This window comes from Scyliorhinus torazame, chromosome 13, assembly GCF_047496885.1.
Source record: "Scyliorhinus torazame isolate Kashiwa2021f chromosome 13, sScyTor2.1, whole genome shotgun sequence".
NCBI lineage: Eukaryota > Metazoa > Chordata > Chondrichthyes > Carcharhiniformes > Scyliorhinidae > Scyliorhinus > Scyliorhinus torazame.
Genome location: NC_092719.1, coordinates 210032718 through 210055089, shown reverse-complemented (window position 1 = coordinate 210055089; position 22372 = coordinate 210032718). Strand labels below are relative to the sequence as shown.

Genomic DNA, 22372 nt, shown 5'->3' with positions numbered 1-22372 from the left:
TGGCACAGCTAAGGGCAAGATGTTATATGTGCAAGGCTGACCCAATTGAGTATTGTGTCCTTAACATGGTTATTTTTCCAGCAAGATTCAACCTGACTTATCTCAATGACACTTGTCAATAATTTTACCACAGAGATCAACTTTTTTTTTTAAGTGTCTCGATTAAAGTACAAAGGCCAGTTTTCTTCTCAATAAAACAAAAAGCCACTGAAGTAACAAAACACTTACAGAATTTCATTTTTATTAATTTTCAATTGAATAATCTTAAAGACAATTTTTCAAAAATAAAATAAAATGGTGGGAGGGCTTTAGAAGGAAAGATCATTGTGGCTACATGGAGGCCAATGCTTCAAGCAGGTCAAGAACCTTTCCACAGACCTGTAGATCCCAGTAACAGACTTACTGGATATCATGAACACAGATACTTGAAAATCCAGCAACATACAACAGAGCTGCATTAAGCCAACAGGCAAAGAAAGACCGTTTACGTAGAGTGGAATTTAAACCGCCTGACCACCAAGCCAGAACTATCCTTTTCCGAAAGGCAATAATAGTTACCATCATTTAAAAAAATATATCAACTGTGGGTCAGATATCATAATCGACAACTACAATTTAGATCACTTATTATATTAATATTAGAATTAGTCAGGCCACCCAGTTTAGATTTCCAAACAATGATTTTTTTTTACCTGAGTGATTTCATGCCTCTATAAATATAATGATGTGATTGATACAAAGATTTGAAATCCAAGAAACATTCCTGCTTATTCGAATCATCAGGAGGGGTTTTACAAGCAACATTCCATGGATGCATCTCATTTTTTAAAAACTCTATTTACCCCCTAGATCCACAAAGGACTCCCCACTGTACAACAGCCATTTAATTAAATATATATATATTATATATATATATATATATATAAATAAAGGAGTGTTGTACCTCTGTAAAACAGCAGATTTATTTCTCACTATCAACCTTCTCTTAATGATTCCAACTCATCATTATGTTGTAAAACTCTTCCCCATTATGCTGTGGAGGCAGATGCTGAAACTCAGCAGCCACAAGGTGCAAGTAACAAATTCCAATTGGAAAAGCTACAAAGAGGTTGAAATAATTTTATTAAAAATGCGCTTTTATAAACGAATGTGCGGAGTCTGCTGGAGGTTGCAGTCTCTAGGTTTATCAATGCATGACATAAGCTCGGTTTTACTCTTTATGGAATGCAAACCCCACTGAAAACAACAGAACCAGTATAATACAGGATTCAAAGCAATACTCAAAATCGGTTAGCCAGAGTGTTTTTTTTTAACAGTTCAATGTGGGAATTTCATTGGGACTGTTCTCGTACAACGTCCCTTCCAGTGTTAATCCTCTGCTTTTTCCCATATTCCAGCAGTGTACTATTTTGGAGCAGTAATACACCCACCGTCCAAACATGGAACGTCTCAGTGCCAGTAAAACATTAAACATTCTCTGCAAGCAGTCAAGCCTAATAAGCAAATATCCCACTGGTGAAATGAAAAAGCCAGTTTATTTCCGCTTTACATTAAGTACGAGATCTTGGTATAAAATTGACTGCAATTGACCGTAACTCCTTCATTTTAACTGCTTCCTGTGAAAGAAACATGTATCCAGACCATGTGAGTTAGAAAATAATTGAAAACCTAACAAAACAGTAAACTCACAAAAAGAGTTCAGCTCAGGTGGTAGCCAAGCATGACAGCAAAGCCTGGGTCTGAACCAGTCTTACTCCAGACTCGTTGTTCATTGGGTATAGTTTATTCAACTTTATGGCCTTTTCACTTCCAATGCCTTGGCAGCCACCAACTAAAATACAGGATGAAATGACTAAACACATTTTATAAAAAAAAGTTATTTAGGACCAGTCAATAACTTACTAAAAGGTCAAACTTATAGAATTCACTGAAGGAAGTGAGAGCACAAACAAAATGCTGTATCTCGAGCATAATGGATTTCAAAAAAACATAAGGTATCTCACAAGTGACATACAGCAAAGGTATTCAGTGGAATGTGGTCACATGAACAGAAATATGGTTGAGGACAAGTGATTAGTTGTGTTCCACAAAAAATACTATGTTGGTATCGCTCTATTTATTACTGGATCAAAATCTTCTATCAGCAAGCGAGGAACAAAATCTGATATCAGCAAGCGAGGAACAAAGCTGAAATTTGCTGCTGACATCAAATTGGGTGAAAACATGCCAATCATTCTGAAAAGTGTAGAGCACAAAAATGGGCTAGCAGGAAGGGCAAATGAAGGGGTCAGAGGAAGTTCAATTTTAACAAATTATGAGCTAACCCAGTTTGGTAAATCTGAACAGGAAATGGAAATGCAGCTTAAATGGTGGTGAAATAGAATAGAAGGGCCTTGATATGCAGACACACAGGTATGTGCTTGGGGCAATGTATTTTTACTTTGCGTTTACTACTGGGAACTGCTATGTCAACATTTTCCATTGGGTTCTGCAGTATCACCTGTAACAGTCTTGCAGGTTTTGACCAATAGACCAACTGACTGTGTTCAACATCACTGGCAAGTATACTTCAGCTATAAAGATAGGTTGGAGAAGTTGGGATTATTTTTCTTGGAAGAGAAGGCAGAATGAGTTTCGATAGGGGTTTTCAAAATGGCGAGGGGTCTGGACGGAGTAGATAGGGAGTAACCGTTCCCACTCAAGAAAGGATGGAAAACAAGGTCACAGATATAAAGTAATTGGCAAAAGAAGCAAAAAATGACACGGAGAAACCTTTTCACGCAGCGGGTGGTTAAGGTCTAGAGTGCACTGCCTGAGCAAGGTGGAGGCAGATTCAATTGAGGCAATCAAAAGGGAATTAAACTGTTATCTGAAGAGGAAGAATGTGCAGGGTTACGGCGAGTAGGTGGGAGAATGGAACCAAGTGAATTGCTCACTCAGCCAGGGTAGACATGATGGACAGAATAGTCCCTTTCTGCACTGTAACAATTCTGTACTATGGTTCAAAATATATTGAATTAGACAAATTAGAATTAGAAAATCCCCTATAGGACACTCAAAGAACTGTACAGTTGTGGTCAACATGGATCTTACCAACATTGTAGATATAGAGTTCAATTTGACTGCTGGGTTGTGTACTCTGATTTATTCCCAGTTACTGAGCTTCAGCAGCAAGGACTGTGAAAATATAAAGTGTATGCCGACAGATCACCTGCGGTGATACAACTGGATTTGCTGCCACTTTGTTAGAGGGGATAAACTTTAAAAAATGAATGATTCCCACCACCCAATTTGTTGCTGTTGCTGAGAATAATTCCCGCCAGAGAGTGTGCGTGTGTGGACGATTCGGTGACAACAGAATGGGGTTCTGCCATGATGTCGCTATCTGTGCTTACTGAGGCAAAGTTCAGACGCCTTTGAAAATGTCCCACAAGAGTCAGCACTTCAAAAGGTGAAGAATCGGGCGAGCAGCAGCTGAACTGCTGGGACGGCATGTCGGAAAAATCATAAAACATCATGCCTTAAGGGTTTTATGTCTTTTTAAAAAGTAGAAAGAATCCAAATCACCGAACAGTGGTTAATCAACCTGTCCAACTCTGGTCATTAAAGTCTTGTGCACCTCCTCTATCTTCAGAGCTCTGTTGGAATGTCATAGAATTTACAGTGCAAAAGGAGGTCATTCGGCCCATCAAATCTGCACCGGTCCTTGGAAAGAGCACCCTACTTAAGTCCATGCCTCCACTGTAACCCAGTAACTTTTTGGACACTGGGCAATTTAGCACTGCCAATCCACCTAACCTGCACATCTTTGGACAGTCGGAGGAACCCGGAGGAAACCCACACAGACACGGGGAGAAAGTGCAAACTCCACAGAGAGTCACCCGAGGCCGAAATTGAAAGCAGGACCCTTGAGCAGAGGCAGTAGTGCTAACCACTGTTAAGATGTTAATACATTCAGGGCAGCACGGTGGCGCAGTGGGTTAGCCCTGCTGCCTCACGGCGCCGGGGTCCTAGGTTCGATCCCGGCTCTGGGTCACTGTCCGTGTGGAGTTTACACATTCTCCCCGTGTTTGCGTGGGTTTCATCCCCACAACCCAAAGATGTGCAGGGTAGGTGAATTGGCCACGCTAAATTGCCCCTTAATTGGAAAAAATTAATTGGGTACTCTAAGTTTAAAAAAAAAAAATGTTAATACATTCTGATCTCATTGTCCCTAATGCAACACATATTGTTTACAATCAACAAAACTACCAGCATCTCTGTTCTCGGAGGTCACAATATCAGGCTGAATGTTAATTCTGCATCATAAGTAGTGGCAAAAATTACAGAAAAACAGCCTTTAACCATGCAAGTGAGCTTGAATTAGACACCAATGGCGAATGGAAACCCGATTTTCATTAAAATACCAAAACCCAAGTGATCCAAAGCAGAACAGTGGATTGAAAATGGAGAATGGGAGAATCAATGTCAAGCACTGCAGCGTTCCCCAAGACGGTACTACTGGTCAGAGAGCAAAATGCTGCAAACACATGCCGTTGGCATTTACAACCTGCGCACACACATTCACGCAAGGCTTATCGCAGCCCTGGATTATATTCACAATGTCGCTAGACTGCTTCAATAGTACAGCAGCGGCTCAACACTAAGTCTATCTGTAATTTATTCTTCCTAGGTTGTACAAAAGGATCATCATGCTAAGACTATAGCCATAAAAGGCCACTTTGATGCTAGCACTGACTATTGCAAAGCCTACCTTCTCATGAGGAAGAATGGTACCTTCAAAACACCACCAGCTCAACACGAGCTGCCAGTGCCAGATATCTCAGTGCGAAATGCACAAGATTTTGTTTAAAAAAGACCCAGAGCTTGTCAGCTGACCTTGCATTATCCACCTCGGCTAGCTCTTGGCTCTTGGGCATGACCAGCGTATGGTGTACCAGACAGGATCATATTATCAGCCCTCTGTTGTTAAACCCATTATGAAATACAGTAGGTACACATCTTATTGAAATGATAAGAATTCAAATTAGCACAATACTGAAGAAAAATTACTAAAGCAAGTTCATTCATATCAAAGAAACCTTTAATTGATTTTTGTCTTCTGCCAGCTTTCGCCTGTTTCTCGCCTGAAGGAATAAACTTCCTGGATGGGGTATGGTTCCACAGACACCAGTTACCTTTCTGCACCACGCTCTGGTGGCGATTCTTCGTGCAAGAGTCTCAGCAATGAACACTGAAAGGATATTTGACCCCATCAAGCATGAACCTGCTCTCTGCCCATGGCCAATTGTCAGCTGGATAGTGGTGAAGAGTGGAAATGATGGGCAAGGGCGCCAAGCCCTTTACAGATTTCCAGCAGCAAGCAGGTTCAGACAATTCAACATAGACTGAGGAATTAAACGCAGGACCAGTCTGACAAGCCAACTACGTACTATGTAATTAGGGATGCAAGAAACTTATGTAATTTGGTAAATTATCACAGCAGCCTCTCGCTGATTTACCAGTTTTCTGAATCTACCATGACTGCCCCAATAAGAAAAAACAAATGATTACACTTTAGGTTTATTTGGAGGGTGAACGGTAGGATTGCTGAAGAAAATATATACACTCAACCTTAAAAAAAAAAGTGACCGTATAATTTTCAAAGCCTTAGGATTCGGGAATTTCTCAATTCGAAGTTTAAAGAAACTATGTAGTTCTGGGTAAAAATGGTGGCTGCAATCACTGCACTGTAACTAGTTACACCACACCAAAAAAATTCTTCGGCTAAGATCAACAACCACTTTCATGATTCAATGATTGCAAGTACTTTTGTCCTGTGAGACATGATTGTTAATGATTCTGGTCACACGTTAAATTCTCAATAGCTTCTCTTAATTACAGTTCATCATGCCATAACTCTTGAATAGGAGATTGAGCTCTAAGTTAGGGATATGGCATCTCAAATGCGTCTCTACTAGACTGCTCAACATTTTCCAGACAGGGTACAAATAGGTAATAGAATGGTCTGGGCTGCGAAAAAGAGCAGACAGGGTAAGTAACTGGGTAAGGACAATTCTTGCACCATCACTCAATTGTGCCAATTCCTGAACACCTGTCTGGTGAGCTGAAATTCTCTATCTTTCCTGACCTAAGCATTGTACAGATGCAGGAGCCATTGGAGGAGGGCGAAGGAAGCATCAGACAAACATTAGAACAAAATGGAAGCAAAAGATCAAAAAGCACAACATTCTTCAATTTGTTTTTGCTTGTAAAAACTGTCTAATAACGCTATCGCGGCAATAAGTAACATACACATGGTGCATCAGATAACCACTGCACTTGAGAAGGCCCCTTCATGAAAAAAAAATACACAATTCAACCCAAGCCCACTGAAGATTTGGGGGGGGGGGGGGGGAGAGAGAAGAAACTTTGCAGCAAGTAGCGGCTGTGTATCATCGTAACAAGGTTTTTGATAGAAACACCAAAGAGAGAAACAGGACTGTTTTTTCTGTACATGTGTGTGTGTTGATAAATGCATAGAGCCACAAACTGGAGATTGGCTAGAAGGCGTTCGTGAATTGCTCCAATTGTCCAAATTGACCATTTTTCCACCCTTCTTGTTCTTCCAAGATCATCACTTGTCACCTGACCTCTGGATTATTTCATACTGTGAATCTGTATCAAGCTGAATGCCCATGATAGATGCCAAACCGGCATTTCAGAAACCCCTTGATATGAAGCAGCTCTTCTGGCCTATGCTTAACACAATTCAGGGATCTTCGAAGCTTTATATGAACCATTAACACCTATCCCAGATACTTCTCGAAGTAACATTCAGTGGCAAAGCCACTGAAGCAGTCAAAGTTTTACAACAATCATAGGTTTTTAAAAAAAAGTTGTTTTTTTGGCAAGAACTGTTCACCTACTTGTAGAAGTAACAAAGAAACACTGAATCTCATTCATTTCATCTTATCAAAAATTACATTTAGTATTCGTCTTTGTTGTTCAGTTTGATAATTCATAAACCAACATTTTTTTTCAGGTTTTTGGAAAAAAAATCAAGATACAGAATATATGCTTTTAAATCCAAGAAAGCAGATAACAAAAAAAAACGAACATACACCACACATTTCCCTATCCCTGGCTGGGCGGTAACGTATTTCATCATTACATTGTAGTTGCCCCACGGGATGGTAAGAGCCAGAAAATGCTGCCTTGCCCATTTATTTTTTCTGTGCAGAGCTTTATTTGTGTGTGGATAATTTTCACTTTGATTTCATCAAACTGAGAAGGCACTGGATAACAATGTGCCTATATACCAGGATTCTCCAAGTCCAAACTGGTACCAAACAAAGAGACAAGTTGTTCTTCATAATTCACTATATTTCTCTTCATGATGTCCATGCAAGGGCCTAACAATCTTTCAAATGCTTGAATATCCATCACTGCAAAGAGAAGACAAAAAAAAAAAAAAATCATATTCAAGAACGTAATAAACTTTACTGTTTTGAGTCGACAAAATGTTTTACACATCAACTTCACACATCCAGGGTGGCACGGTGACACAGTGGTTAGCACCGCCGCCTCAGAGCGCCAGGGATCCGGGTTCGATTCCGATCTTGGATGACTGTCTGAGTGGAGTTCGCACGTTCTCTCCGTGTCTGCGTGGGTTTCCTCCGGGTGCTCCGGTCTCCTCCCACAATCCAAAGATGTGCAGGTTACATGGATTGGCCGTGCTAAATTGCCCTTTGGTGTCCAAAGGTTAGGTCGGGTTACGGGGATAGGGTCAGGGCACGGGCTTAGGTAGAGTGCTCTTTCCAAGGGTGAGTGCAGACTCGATGGGCCGAATGGTCTCCTTCTGCACTGTAGAGATTCTAACTTGGTTAGAATAATGTAGGAGGCCAAATACCAGAGGTGATTTGAGTGGAAATAAAGGGCAGAATGTGCAGACTCCGCACAGACAGTGACCCAGCGGGGAATCAAACCTGGGACCCTGACGCTGTGAAGCCACAGTGCTATCCACTTGTGCTACCATGCTGTCCCATCCAGTACATGGCACATTAACCTAATTTCTTGCAAATCATGGTCTTACATTACAGGCAGAGTACCTCAAATTCAGTTACCTAAAAACAGGTGTCCGATAAACTGGATTCCTGCCAGAGCTCAACAATTCTTGACCCCAGCCGAGGTATTCTACCTGTACCACCTTTTGTGAATTTTCACTCATGTTCCTCCAAAGTTAGTGTGCAGATGCAGCAAACAATTTGTAGGCAAATGGCACACTCACTTGTACTGCAAGGTGATTGGAACACAGGAATAACTAAGTTTTGCTGCAATTGTGTAAATTTTGGTGAGAGGACATCTGGAGAACTACGCGCAGTTTTAGCCTTCATACCTAAGGAAGGATATACTAGCATTGGAGGTGATTCAACAAAGATTCACTGGATTGGTTCCTTGAATGAGAGAGTTCCCCAATGATGGAAGGCTGAGGGAATTGGGAGTATGCCCTCTGGGGTTTACAAGAATGAGTGAGAGAGACAGAAAGTGGGAAACTACAGGCCAGTTAGCTTAACATCTGTTGTAGGGAAAATGTTTGCAGCTATTATTAAAGAAGTTACAGCACGGTACTTGGATAAGCTCAAGGTAATCAGGCAGAATCAATATGAAAGGGAAATCATGTTTAACCAATACACTGAAGATTTTTGAGAAAGTAACATGTGCTGTGGATAAAGGGGAATTAGCGGATGTACGTACGTAGATTTCCAGGAGGCATTTGAAAAAGTGCCACATTAAAAGGTTATTATGGAAAATAAAAGCACATATTATAGAGGGCAGCAATTGGCGTGGTTAGAAGATTGAATACAAAAGTAGGGAGATTATGCTTCAGTTGTACAGGGCATTAGTCAGATGACATTTGGAGTACCGTATTGGTCACCTTATTTAAAGAAGGATGTAAATGCATTAGAATCAGTTCAGAGAAGATTTACCAGACTAATGCCTGGAGTGGATGGGTTGCCATATCAGGAACGAGTTCACCCACTAGGCTTGTACCCATTGGCATTTAGAAGACTAAGAGGCGACTTGATTGAAACATACAAGATCCTGAAGGATCTTGAGAAGGTGGACATGAAGAGGATGTTTCCTCTTGTGGGAGAATTTAGAAGTAGGGATCACTGTTAAAAAATAAGAAGTCACCCATTAAGACTAAGATAAGGCAAAATACTTTCACTCAGAGGGTTGAGTGTCTTTGGAACTCTCTTCTTCAAAAGGTGACGGAAGCAGAGTCTGCATAGTTTTACGGCAGAGGTGATTCGATTCTTGGTAAGCAAGGGAGTGATAGGTTATCAGGGAGGTAGGCAGGATGCAGATCCATCAGATCAGCCATGATTTTATTAAATGGCGGCGCATGTTCAAGGGGCTGAATGGCCTACTCCTGCTCCTTGTTTGTATGTTCATATGTATCACATTGCACCATTCAAGGTTATGAAGGAACTCGACAGAGGTTGTTTTCTCTATCTGGGCTACCAAGAACGTAGCGGCACAGTTGATAAGGGGTTGACCATTTAGGACAGAGGAGAAAAAAACCCTCTTTATTCAGAAGGTGGCAGAATTTTGTAATTCGTTCACGCAAATGTTCCAGAATGGAGTATATTCAAGTTTGGGATAGATAGATTTTTGATCTCTCAGAGAACCAAAGGATATGGGGAGCAGGTGAGAAAGTAGAGTTGAGGCAGGTGATTAGCCATGATCATATTGAGTGTTGGAGCAGGCATGAGGGGAAAATAGTGCACTTCTTTTCCCATTTTTTATGTTCTTATGTCTTATCAAATATACTTTTGAAGTGAAGTCTGGAGATCACTTGTGCGTAGTCATAGGGTGTCCACAGCATTTTTAGATTTGGATGCGCATGTTGAAAAAAGATCCAATCATCAAACACAAGCATCCATTTTTTAAAAAGTCACTTGGAATGAAATTTTTGAAAGAAGATGAGATGATATTAGACTTAGCATCAATAAAGTGGAAGGTAAAGAATACTTGCCTAAGCACTTGACATCTCCAACAGCATATGCTGAAGCTGCTCTGGGTTTATTGGTAACCAGTGCTAGCTCTCCAAAATACTGCCCCTTGGTACATCTGGCAATCTCTACCTCGGTCTTTTCCTGTTGATCTGCCTGTGTCTTAAGAAAGCCAGATACAGGATGTTGAGTACATCGGGCAATAGAGAAATAAACAATCTGTTTGTATCTAAACAGGTTGAACAAAGCACTGAATTACTGTACTGTAAAAGGGTTCTCTGAACAAATGTGCACTCAAAGTTTCAACTTTGGATTCACATTTTTTCCCATCCCTGCACCCACGCTGCTCCCTCTAATTAGATCTCCCAAGGACATACACAGGATATGTAGAAACATCAATCAAAATTCAACCATCCAAATCAAAATTTTAAAAAGACAATCCAAGTTTTTAGAAACTATCTATGGACAAACTACAAACTGTGAAGTCAGTGTTTACCATTAAATAGTTTTTTTTCCCCTTTGGCTAAATGGTTAAAGTTTTGCCAGTTGATTCCATGATAAAGCAGTAAGCACCCATATAGTGACAAGAAACAGAGCTAGAAATTGCTATCAAATTCATAGAAAATCAAAGTCAGGTCAACATTTCTAATGTGGTCCCTCATCAGCCGCCCCACCCAAACATTTAACCTGCATTCTTCCTTCCGATGCCATTAATCTGTGTATGCCAGGAGGATGATATATTTTTGCCTTCGATTTTTGCCCTCTCTGTGATCTCAGTTTCTGACTCCCAATCTAGAAGCAGCAGCTCCAATATTTGGAATGTCCCTTTCTTTCTCCAAGTTGCTGCCATCTTACCCACTGCCCTCAGTCTCTGCTAGCTCCTGCCTAGTCTCCAATCACCCTTTCCTCTTCAAAGGCCTTGAAAGGTTTACTGCATCCCAGATCTACACCCATTTCGACTGCAACTTTGTAACAATCCTTCTAATCAGGTTCTTGCCCCTTCCACAGTTTACCTTTATTGTAAGCTGTGTCTGTGCTCATTTTGTTTTATACACACACTGGTGATATCCAGATGTACCTGACCACTGCTCCCCAAGCCACTCCCTTGTGCTGTCACAACGTCTAGTCCAATGTAAAGTTTAGGATGAGCTGTAATTTCTTCCAATAAGCACGGAGAACCAAAGCTTTGTCTCTACTACAAACTCAGTACCCTTGTCACAAACTCCATCCTCCACTTGGGCACTATTGCAGGTTGAACCAAATGGTTGGTAACCGACTTCACCTGAACTTATCTCATGCCGAAACCCTTGGTCACGGTATTAGACTAATGACTTCCAGTCTAGCCTCCCATCATGCATAAATTTTGGCTCCCCCAAAGTTTGCTGCCTATATCCGATCTGGCAACAGGCCATCATTCAAAACAGATTACAAAGGAAAGTTTCCTTATGATTTCCTCAATGCCTCAAATTTAAATTTCTCATTTAAATCCCTCCATTGCTGCAGCCATGTGTGCACCTCCAGGCCTCTGCCTCCATTTTCTTCTTCTGCCTCTACTGAAGATTCTTGGGAGATTTTGCTACATTAATGGTTCTTATACCTGGACCTATTTTTCAAGTAAAATGCCAGGTACTCTATGAGAAATGGGTATCTCACTGTGTCCCAACCCCATAACAGAGTTCAGCAACTCATGAAGGAAGAACTCACTTTTGCAATGTGTAGCAAACTAATAAATAGGTTTACAATTTTGTTATTGCAGTGGAAATCTTTCCCAGTTTGAGGCAAATCATAGAAGTTTTCCTATGGTCTACCATTTTATAACAGAATGCAATTTTTTATTCCTTTTTTATAAACAACCATACTAATAACCAATTTAAGATAATTTGTCAAGTTCACAACATGGCTCATCTACACTTGCCAGAAGTGACATACATTCATACACTGGGACCCACTTTCACCAAACAAAAGGCTTTGTTCAAGCCTTGTGCCTTTTTTTTTTTGAATCGCCCAGGAGCTTGGGGAGCCTAAGCTCCCCATTGCTTCCTCCATGGCAACCATAGCCAGAGTTGACTTGGCAACCAATCAGTACCCTTTTCTCCTGTCATTCAACCTGCTGTGACCGTTTGAAATTTGCCATTCAGGCATTTGTCCTTGAGTGCAAGACAAACAGCTTCAGCAACATCTCTCTTTTCAGTAATAGTCATGTTCCGTACCACCAAGCGGCTGTTCATAACTATTATTTTTTCATCCTTTAATGGGTTGAGGGTCATTAGCTTCACCCTTGAAAACCAACACCACTCCTGATCTTTCCTCTATTCACTTTCCCCTGACCTCATCTCTCCTTCCAGTGCTATTCTTTGCTGTGCTTTCAACATTCCCATGGGTTTGCCCACTCTAACCCTGAATGATCAGTCCTGAGCAAAGGTCTCATCTTCAGCCCTTTACACTCACCTCACTGAATTGCAACCTCAACATGATGGAGCTCCTCTTCCGTTGCCTTCATGTAGGGATTCTATGATGCCCAGGGGTCCTAACAACCCTAACAGTGTATCTTGTACTCCCAATCCTCAAACTTCTTTTTACCCTCGAGCTTTCCATTGGGAACTGCTGCCTTGTTTAAGTTTACCCATTCTGTTCATTAACTCGGATAAAAACGTTCTTAAAACCCACCCATCCAGTTCTCTTGAATCTAATACTGGCAAATGTGCCATTGTTGTTGATTGGTGAATGGATTTCTAAAATACAGGGAATGATCCCTGACATCTGCACTGAACTCCACCTATCCCTAGAAATCAAGCCATAGTTTCTCTAGCCATTACTTTATCTCATCTCCTCTGCAGATCTCCCTGCAATGGTCTCCAAACTCATAGCCCCCAGTCCCATATGGTTCACTTGTACATCCTTCCGAAGATTCCCAAACAGGTTTTCACTACTGGACCCATCATTTCAGTTTCTTCCCAGCACTTTTCTCCCACTATCTATTTACCCGTTGTCCAGTTGCTTCCAACCTACATTCACAACTCTTCAGTCAACGTCCAGTTTCTTGGCTCTGACTGTCTCCTTTAGATCACAAATGCCCAGTTTGCCCTACACCTTGTGGTAAAATGGTCAACAACCTGAATCTTAGGCCCAACACAGAATTGGACTCTTTAATTCAGAATTGGAAACTTTAAATTAAACACAGATAGGCCTCATGGAAATTCAAACAGCCAAGTTTGACTGCACTGGTCACAGGCAGGCAAGCCAGGGTAAGTCTGCACTTGTCCTGTAACAGTTCAGAGATAATTGGCCCTATTCAGATAGATCGATTGTTGTGGATTGCCCAGATGCAGCCAGACTTTCTTATACCTCGATTTCCCGCCGTTACCTTATATGGGATAAGGTTGTGTGTGAACAACGCAATCTGAGGGTGGACCCCTGGGGGGAGTTCCTGGTGTGCTACAAAGTTAGAATCGGCAACTCCATGGGTGTTGCAACCCCCGCCCAGTGAGTTCATTGGTTGAGGGCCAGAGAAACATCTGGAAGGGCACGAAGAGGGGGATAAGAAAGGACACCCAGAGACCCAACACAGAGACGACGGAGGACTCGTGGCAAAGCAGAGAACGGACGAGAACCGTCTTCGCAGACGAGGGTCCTGAGACAACAGAGGCTCAGAGGATTGGACCCGCAACTCGACCAAGTTCATCGACATGGGTAATATTAGAATCTTGGACAGATAATATTTGGGATAATTTGGGAGAGTCGCTGTTTTATTGTGTTTGTGAATAAATTTGGGTTGAATTGCGAACCTGTGTTTGCTCTTTGTTCACCTCGCAAATGAGGGCACCTGGGAAAACATTTTACTGATAAACTGGTCGAAGTGTCTGATAATCTCCAGACAGCAACCTCATTCTCCACAGAACAGCCCGAGGACTCTCCACTTCATCATTTAACAGGGTCTAACAAGTCCTCATGCACCACCGTCCTCTTCTACCTGGTTGAATTGGTTCTAACATTGAACAGCTCCTCTTTTCATTCAATTCACTTCTTCCAAATAAAGGGTGCCATGATGGAATCCACATGGCTCATGGTTAGATGCCAGCCTTCGTGGTAAAAATGAGAACAATCTTTCTTCCATCCCTATTCAAATTCACCGCCTTGCCACTTTTCCGAGTACATGGATGACTATATCAGTGCTGCTTCCTGTTCTAGCTCCAAACTGGACAATTTAATTCAAGCTAATTTCCATTCCAATCTCGCCTTCACGTGGCCCATTTCCAACACTTTCTTTCCCTTTCTCCACTTCTCTCTCTCCATTTCTGAGACTAGGCAACCACCAATATCTAAGATGAGCTCACTGACACCCACAGCTATACAGATGACACTCCCTGTAAGAACTCTATCCCATTCTCCAACTTCACGGTCTATAGTATATATATTCTGACTATGCCACCTACCACATCAGTGAAGGCTCTTTGTTTTGCCTCAGGTCGACAGGGTCCGAGACCATATATATCCCATTTACCATACTTCTACCCTCATGCCTTCCCCTCCCTCCCAGAACCTCCATGTCCTCTCCTTCCACACCAGCCTCCATATTCAAATACATTGCCACTTGCAACATCTCCAGTGTAATGCTACCACCACACATTATTCCCCTCTGCTTTTTTCATATGGCTTGGAATAGAGCAATAATTTTACATCAAGGTTGTCAAGTCAGAATATTACGTCAGGAATAGCTGTGTGTATCATTGTAACAGCACTTTCATATTCAGAAATCAGATATAAACACCCTCATCCATTCTTCCATTTCCCTTCCCATGCAAGCACAGTGGATGCAAAACCTGTCCTTTCTTTTCCATTGTCCAGGGCCCCAAATAGTCCTTCTGAACAGCAAATTACTTCCACAATTTATAATTATAAAGCACTGGCCACAATGTGCAATTCCCTACACTGACAAACCAAATGTAGAGAGGGCTGTTGCTTTGCTGAATACCTCCATTCAGTCCACAAGTGTATTCGAGCTTCTGTTGTTTCACACTTCAATTCTTCAGCCCACTCTGGTCTCAGCCTTGGGTCTAATGAAGCTAACCATGAGGAACAGCATTTCAACTTTTGATCAGGTACTTGATAGTCTCTGGACTCGACACTGAGTTCAACAATTTTAGATTGTAACCCACCACCCAATTTTCTCGATTAGCAGACGTTGCTAATAATTTTCCTTTACTTGTTCTATTATCATCCATCTTTGTCATGGACTAATGTTAAGTCTTATCTCTCGCCACAGACTCTGCTTTCCCTGCTGGGTATTCCCAACATCTGCTGTATTTTGTTTTTAGAACTGTAATATGTGACCACTTGTTCTCTACCTGTACCCGTGAAATCCCTTACCTTGCTCTTGATCATGATCTTCACTTCACCCGATTCTACAATGAAGAAGCAATCTGCTTGATCGCCCTGGGTGAAAATGAAGAGACTTCAGATTTTAAAAAGCGATTTGTTGTATTAAGGGTAAAACTGTAGTTACTCAAATCTTGTAATGTGCATGCACCTAATGTTTGGAAGAATTATGATATTCAATAGAATAAACTTCACTTTCTGTTAATGAACATAAAATATATAGGGTGACTCAGTAGAGGAGTGGTTAAGAGACTGTGTTCCTGCAGTACAGGACGTCATAATCTAAAATTAGAGTTTGGCCATCTAGAAATGAAATCAGGAAGTAGTGAAAATCTAGAACGCGCTCCCACAAATGAATATGGTAGCACAGTGGTTAGTACTGTTGCTTCACAGCTCCAGGGTGCTAGGTTTGATTCCCGGCTTGGGTCACGGTCTATGCGGAGTCTGCACGTTTGCCCCGTGTCTGCGTGGGGTTCCTCCGGGTGCTCCAGTTTCCTCCCACAAGTCTCGAAATACGTGCTTGTTAGGTGAATTGGATATTCTGAATTCTCCTTCTGCGTACCCAAACTGGCGCCGGAATGTGGTGACTTGGGGCTTTTCACAGCAACTTCATTGCAGTCTATGTAAGCCTACTTGTGACAATAAAGATTATTATTATTATTACTGAGGGCAACTGAAATTACCCAGGTTGATTTTGATAGATTTTGTTAGGCAGGGAGTTTAAGGAATATGGAACAAAGGGAGGCAAATAGAACTGGCAGTCAGAACAGTGAAGGCTTGAGGAGCTGAATGATTTATTCATTTCCCTATGTGTATTTGGCATCGGAATTTGACACCAGTTGTTTAATAGGACAAAAGCTTTCCCAATTGTTTGGTCAGAGAGTGAATTGGGACAGTCTCCGAATTATTAGCCCTCATGGTTCAACAGTGCCAACCCAACTGATCAATGCCCATTTTGCAGGATATTGAAGCACTGAAGTATTTCCACAGTTTACAGATTCTACGAAAGAATAAGCTGGGAAAGGAGCGTGCCGACCAGTTCTGATTACACGGCACCGAGACGAGGACAAGGGCTGCATGATAGGGACTAGCACACCATATTTAAAACTTTGGGTGAACAAGAAGTGCTACTCATAGCTGGTTGCGGCAGCATTGACAAAGCCACAAAACAAGAAAGGTTGGAACAGAAAGAGATTTGAGGCTCATGAACCTCTAATCAGAAACATTTTATTTTTGCATGTAAAAGATGTTTGGGATTGACAGAATTTGAAACATGCAAGAATATAAGTAAGAAACAGTAACGCGAGTAGGCCAGTTAGCCCTTCATAAGAACTAGGAGCAGGAGTAGGCCATCTGGCCCCTCAAGCCTGCTCCGCCATTCAATGAGATCATGGCTGATCTTTTGTGGACTCAGCTGCACTTCCCGGCCCGAACACCATAACCCTTTATCCCTCTATTCTTCAAGCCTGCTCTGCCACTTAACACCATCATGGCTGATCTTCAATCTCAACTCACCATCCTAGACTACTCCGGTTCCCTCAATTCCCTCAGTATCCAACAATCTATGATCTTTGTCTTGGATATACTTCATTTGTTCCATTCTGAAGTAATTCCTCATTTCAGAATTTCCAGGGTCAATCCTCCAGGGAAGGAAACTTGTCATCCTTACTCCGCCTGGTTTATGTGCAACTCCAGTCTCACAATTAGTTGGCTGATTCTCAAGCACCCCAGCAAATTACTCAGTTGTATCACCAGCTTCTCATGAGCAAGCAAAAATGATGATGGCCTTGCCAGAAGTGTCCATATCCTGACAATGAACAATTTGGTTTAAAAAAAAATAAAATCAGCTTTGAATGTTCCATCTATTGAACAACTAGGGTCTCAAATATTTTGTTTTTAAGTTGCTTAGCCCCAGTAGCTCAGTAGCTTTTAAGGCAGCGAGCAGTTAATCGCACAAAACAGGAAGATTTTAGGTCAGATGTGTGGTCCATACGGAGTTAGCCGATCTCAGCCAGGCAGCAAGAGTAATCTCAGAAACCCTGATGGAAAAACAAGCCAGATGACCATCAAATGATCACCTACTGGAAGTGTTCATTGGATCAGTCCCCTGCAGCTCAACAGCCAACTCACACACTCTCATATGAAGAATGGCTATTTCCATCAGAACTAAGAAATGTTTTAAGCATGTGAAAAGGGGGAATGGTATTTAATATATGGATAATTCACTTTTCTATGTAATACAACCAATTTGATACTGGATAAGCCACTACTTACCTGTGAAATGATAAGTTCATTGTCCTGATATGATCTCTCTCCTATTACATCAGCAATCTTCATTCTTTCTGAAAGCTGAACACAAATAATTATTACGGAGAATGCCAGTAAAATTCAAGGTGAATAACAAAGCTCAATTAAATGGAAAATGAATGTGGGTGGCATGGTGGCGCAGTGGTTAGCACTGCTGCCTCACGGCGTTGAGGACCCGGGTTTGATCCCGGCCCCAGGTCACTGTCCATGTGGAGTTTGCACATTCTCCCCGTGTCTGAGTGGGTCTCACCCCCCACAACCCAAAGATGTGCAGGGTAGGGGGATTGGTCACGCTAAATTGCCCCTTAAATTGGAAAAATAGGGAAGTCTTGCTGGGCAGAATAATTTTCTTAAGAGGACAGGTTGAGTAGGTTGGACCTGTACTCAGGGTTTAGAAGAAAAATCAATGACCTTATTGAGACATATAATAGGATTCCCAGGGGGCATGAAAGGGTAGATCCTGAGAGTTTGTTTCCCCTTGTGGGAGAGTCTAGGATAAGAGAGCATCATCTGAGAGTAAGTGGTTGCCCATTGAAGCTATAGATGAGGAAGAAGTTCTTCTCTCAAGAGGGTAGTGAACCTGTGGAATTATTTACTGCTGAGTGGAGTGGAGGCAGAGTTGTTATCTATGTTCAGGTTAGAAAGACAGATTTTCAATCAGTAAGGATTATGAGGATAAGGTGAGAAAGTGAGTTGAGAACTATCAAAACAGATCTGTCATGATCTTATTGAATGGCAGGACAGACTGGATGGGCTGAATTGCCTACTTCTGCTCCTATGTTTTGTGGTCTAAACTGGATCCCAATACAACCTTGAACAGACCCACATGGATAAGTTTCTGTCATCAAGTGATTGACATTTGAGGAGAACAGTCAAGTGCCTTCAGGCCAAGCCAGTGTGACGCAACACCAATGCTTCCATTCAGCCCCCCACGGACCTGAAGTGAGCATTTATAATTGGTTATACAAAGTGAGACTTAACCTACCATCACATGCACGATAACACAAATCTGGATTGCAAACCAGTTTAAAAAAAAACTTGTTGAACACTCATCCATCAAAGCGATAAGAGAACCCATCATGAAAAAAAGTTCCAAATTTCTACCACCCTTATTTGTACCATTTGAACCACAGGAGGGGAAGAACCTTTCACTATCAGTCGAAAGTAATTAATACACTTCAAACACACACAACATAATAAATGAAGTTTTGGTCAATATGTGTCTATCAAAATTGGGGACGTGTTGAGAGTCACTCGCGTAAATCTCAAAGCAGCTGCCATAGAATAACATCGGGGCAGCTCATTCGCCCTGAACAGTAAAAGCAGATGCAAATCTTTGTCAGATACAGATGATCAAACAGGCCCTATGCCAAGGTACGGCAATTTCTTGAACAGTAAGCAGCAATATCAGGAGACTGAGATGTTTGCAGCATAACAACTTTTTTTTAACCAAAGCAGGAAGACGGTAAACTCCATTCTCTGACCACCTGTACCAGCTACCCCACCCCAAAAAAGCTTATTTTTCTCATCTGACTGGAGGTAGAGCTGAGTTCACTTCATGTTGCATTCAGAGCTGCTGACAAATCATGGATAAAGGATTAGGGAAAAGTTTAGTTCTGTAAAGTGAAAGAAAATACTGTACCTCCAGGGATTTCAACAGTGGTACTGATTCAATGAATGTTTCAAACGTCCTCCTCTTTTTTGCATTGTTTTTCACAATTATCCGTCGAAATGTACCACGATCCTACAGAGAAGGATGGGGAGATGAACAGGTGAAAATCAAAATCGAGGGGAAACATCACATTTTTAATATACTGGAATACTTCAGGTTACAGGCCCCAGGCATCTCAACCACTTTTGCTTTTGTCTGTGTGCAGAGACAGCAGCATGGTTGTATTCTAGAGGCTGGCGTCCCTATTTTTGTAAGAAAGATATTAAAGATACTGCTATTTAAATTCTCCAGGTGCTTTTTGACATGAATGGCCGGGTCACATTAGAGTTGTCACTTGTTTAGCTTTCGATACTAATAGTCTGATTTTGCAATGTTGATTGAGGGATAAATGTTGGTAAGGATACCGGTATTTGAAGGGATGAAACATTGAATAAGCAAAGGATTACATATGAAATGTATATAAGCTGGCTGGAAAAATGGGTTTCTACACTTGAAGCGCAAGTACCGAAGGGAGAATATGCCAGAGAATTAGTTTTTGGATTAAGTGAAGCTCAGACGATGGAAGATTAGCTAGAAAAACATCAGGTAAGTGCCAGAAGCATGGATGAATGAAATGAAAATTGCTTATTGTCACAAGTAGGCTTCAAATGAAGTTACTGTGAAAAGCCCCTAGTCGCCACATTCCGGCGCCTGTTCGGGGAGGCTAGTACGGGAATTGAACCGTGCTGCTGGCCTGCCTTGGTCTGCTTTAAAAGTCAGTGTGCTAAACCAGCCCCAGTTGGATGAGGGTTTCAGTAGCAGAGGGAGTGATGAGAGAGGTAGGCCTTCATCTTAGATTTTTTTTTTTTTTTTTTTTAAATATAAATTTAGAGTACCCAATTAATGTTTTCCAATTCAGGGGCAATTTAGCGTGGCAAATCCACCTAGCCTGCACATCTTTGGGTTGTGGGGGCGAAACCCACGCAAACACGGGGAGAACGTGCAAACGCCACACGGACAGCGACCCAGAGCCGGGACCGAACCTGGGACCTCGGCGCCGTGAGGCAGCAGGGCTAACCCACAGCATCTTAGATTTATAAATGTACTGCCTGAAAAGATGGTTAAAGCAGATTCAATAGTAACATTCAAAAGGAAATTGGATAAATAGAATAAATAGAAGGGGCGGCACGGTAGCACAATGGTTAGCACAGTTGTTTCACAGCTCCAGGGTCCCAGGTTCGATTCCTGGCTTGGGCCACTGTCTGTGCAGAGTCTGCACGTTCTCCCAGTGTCTGCGTGGGTTTCCTCCCACAGTCCAAAGATATGCAGGTTAGGTGGACTCTGATTCTATACTACCATTACAGCATGACAAGCCTAAATAAATAAGCTGGTAAATTTATTGATTCGAAAGGCATAAGAAGCCGGAATATGCATGACTTTTAAAATGGTACCAAATTGTACCTGTACATCTTAATCTAATTACCCTCAACCCACAAAATTTCACTTTACCTGAAGACTATACTTGGTCTTGAATTCCCACTTATGCTGATATGAGAGATTGAAGAGATTATTTTCATTACACAGGGCAAGATTACCTAGGTGCAAGGCTGACTGCATTTTACAGATGTGCAGTGAGAATTTTTCAGTGCAAGTAGAGTCATTTTAGAATTGAAGTGACAAAACATCACAATAAAAAGTGACAAGCTGACAGGTGCAGCAAAATGTAACAAGCCATCACAGCAAAAAAAAAAAAGGCAACATACCCTCATTGCAAAAAAGACAGCCTCCAAAAGGGAAAAAAAGTACAACCCCCCGTAGGAACAGGTATGGCCCCTCGAGCCCGTTCCACATCATTAAAGAAGTGATAGACTCTCAGCTATTTAAAAAAGTAACTCTCCATGATGACAAACCTCAGTAAAAGACAAATTCTCATGGTAAAAAGTTAAACCTTGCCTCAATAAAAGGCAGCATAGTGATCTAGCTCAAGCAAATTACTTTTCACCCATGCTAAAAATGAATGATGCAAATAAAGCAAAAAAAAATAAAATGAAATATTGACCCAATTACATAATTTTGCACATGAATTTTGCTGTCAACATTTTGCACCATGAAAATAATCATTTATGCTTGATTTAAAAGCAAAATTATAACATTTTAAAATATTTCTACTTCGAGCTACAGTGAGCTTCTGGGTGTCTGGCCTTCCTGTGTGTGCTTCTAGTCAAGTCCTGATGGCAAAATAAGTTGGTACAATACTTCTGAATGCCCAGCAGATGGGAGTGTGGGATGCCCAGCAGATGGGAAATTTCCAGTTTCCATCAAAGCTGCCAATCTAGTTTGAATTGGAAAATAAGTACTGTGCTGTACAAAGTGACACAAACAGAAAAAACTGGATATGTCTAGCAGGTCTGGCAGCATCTGAGAAAGTTACCATTTCAGTCAGCAACCTTCCATCAGAATTCTTGCGCCAACTCTGTTTCTCTTTCGATGGGTTTCTCTTTCGATGGATCCTGCCAATTGAAACAGAGTTGCTATAAGAATTTTGACAGAACATTGACCAGAAACGTTTACTGTTTTTCGCTTCACAGATGCTGGCAGACCTGAATTTCAAGCATGTTTGTGGCACAGTGGTTAGAACTGCTGCCTCACAGTGCCAGAAACCAGGGTTGGATTCCGGCCATGGGTAACGGTCTGTGTAGAGGTTGCGCATTCTCCCAGTGTCTGCGTGGGTTTCATCCGGGTGCTCCGTTTCCTTCCACAGTCCAAGATGTGTAGGTCAGGTGGATCGACCATGCTAAAATTCCTGTTAGTGTCCAAAGATGTGTCGGTTCGGTGGGGTCACGGGGATAGCGCGGGGGAGTGAACCTAGGTAGGGAGCTCTATTGAAGGGTCAGTCCAGACTCGATGGGCTGAATGGCCACCTTCTGCACTGCAGTGATTATATGAAAAGTCTAATTATGACCATGAAACCATTATCGATTGTCATAAAAAACCCATCTGTTTCACTAATATCCTACAGGGAAGGAAATCTGTCGTCCTT

General features: G+C 41.7%; 1 protein-coding gene across 1 annotated transcript in view; it reads right to left on the bottom strand.

The window, feature by feature from the left end:
* Positions 1-224: 224 nt before the first annotated feature.
* prkar2aa (protein kinase, cAMP-dependent, regulatory, type II, alpha A) overlaps positions 225-22372 on the bottom strand; it is a 352482-nt gene continuing 330334 nt past the window's right edge. Inside the window, exons 7-11 of the mRNA XM_072473004.1 lie at positions 19324-19425; positions 17649-17723; positions 15366-15431; positions 10022-10160; positions 225-7427 (exon numbers count right to left, since the gene is read on the bottom strand). Coding sequence (XP_072329105.1) covers positions 7294-7427; positions 10022-10160; positions 15366-15431; positions 17649-17723; positions 19324-19425 — 516 coding nt within the window. The 3' untranslated portion in view covers positions 225-7293. The remainder of the gene's footprint in view (positions 7428-10021; positions 10161-15365; positions 15432-17648; positions 17724-19323; positions 19426-22372) is intronic.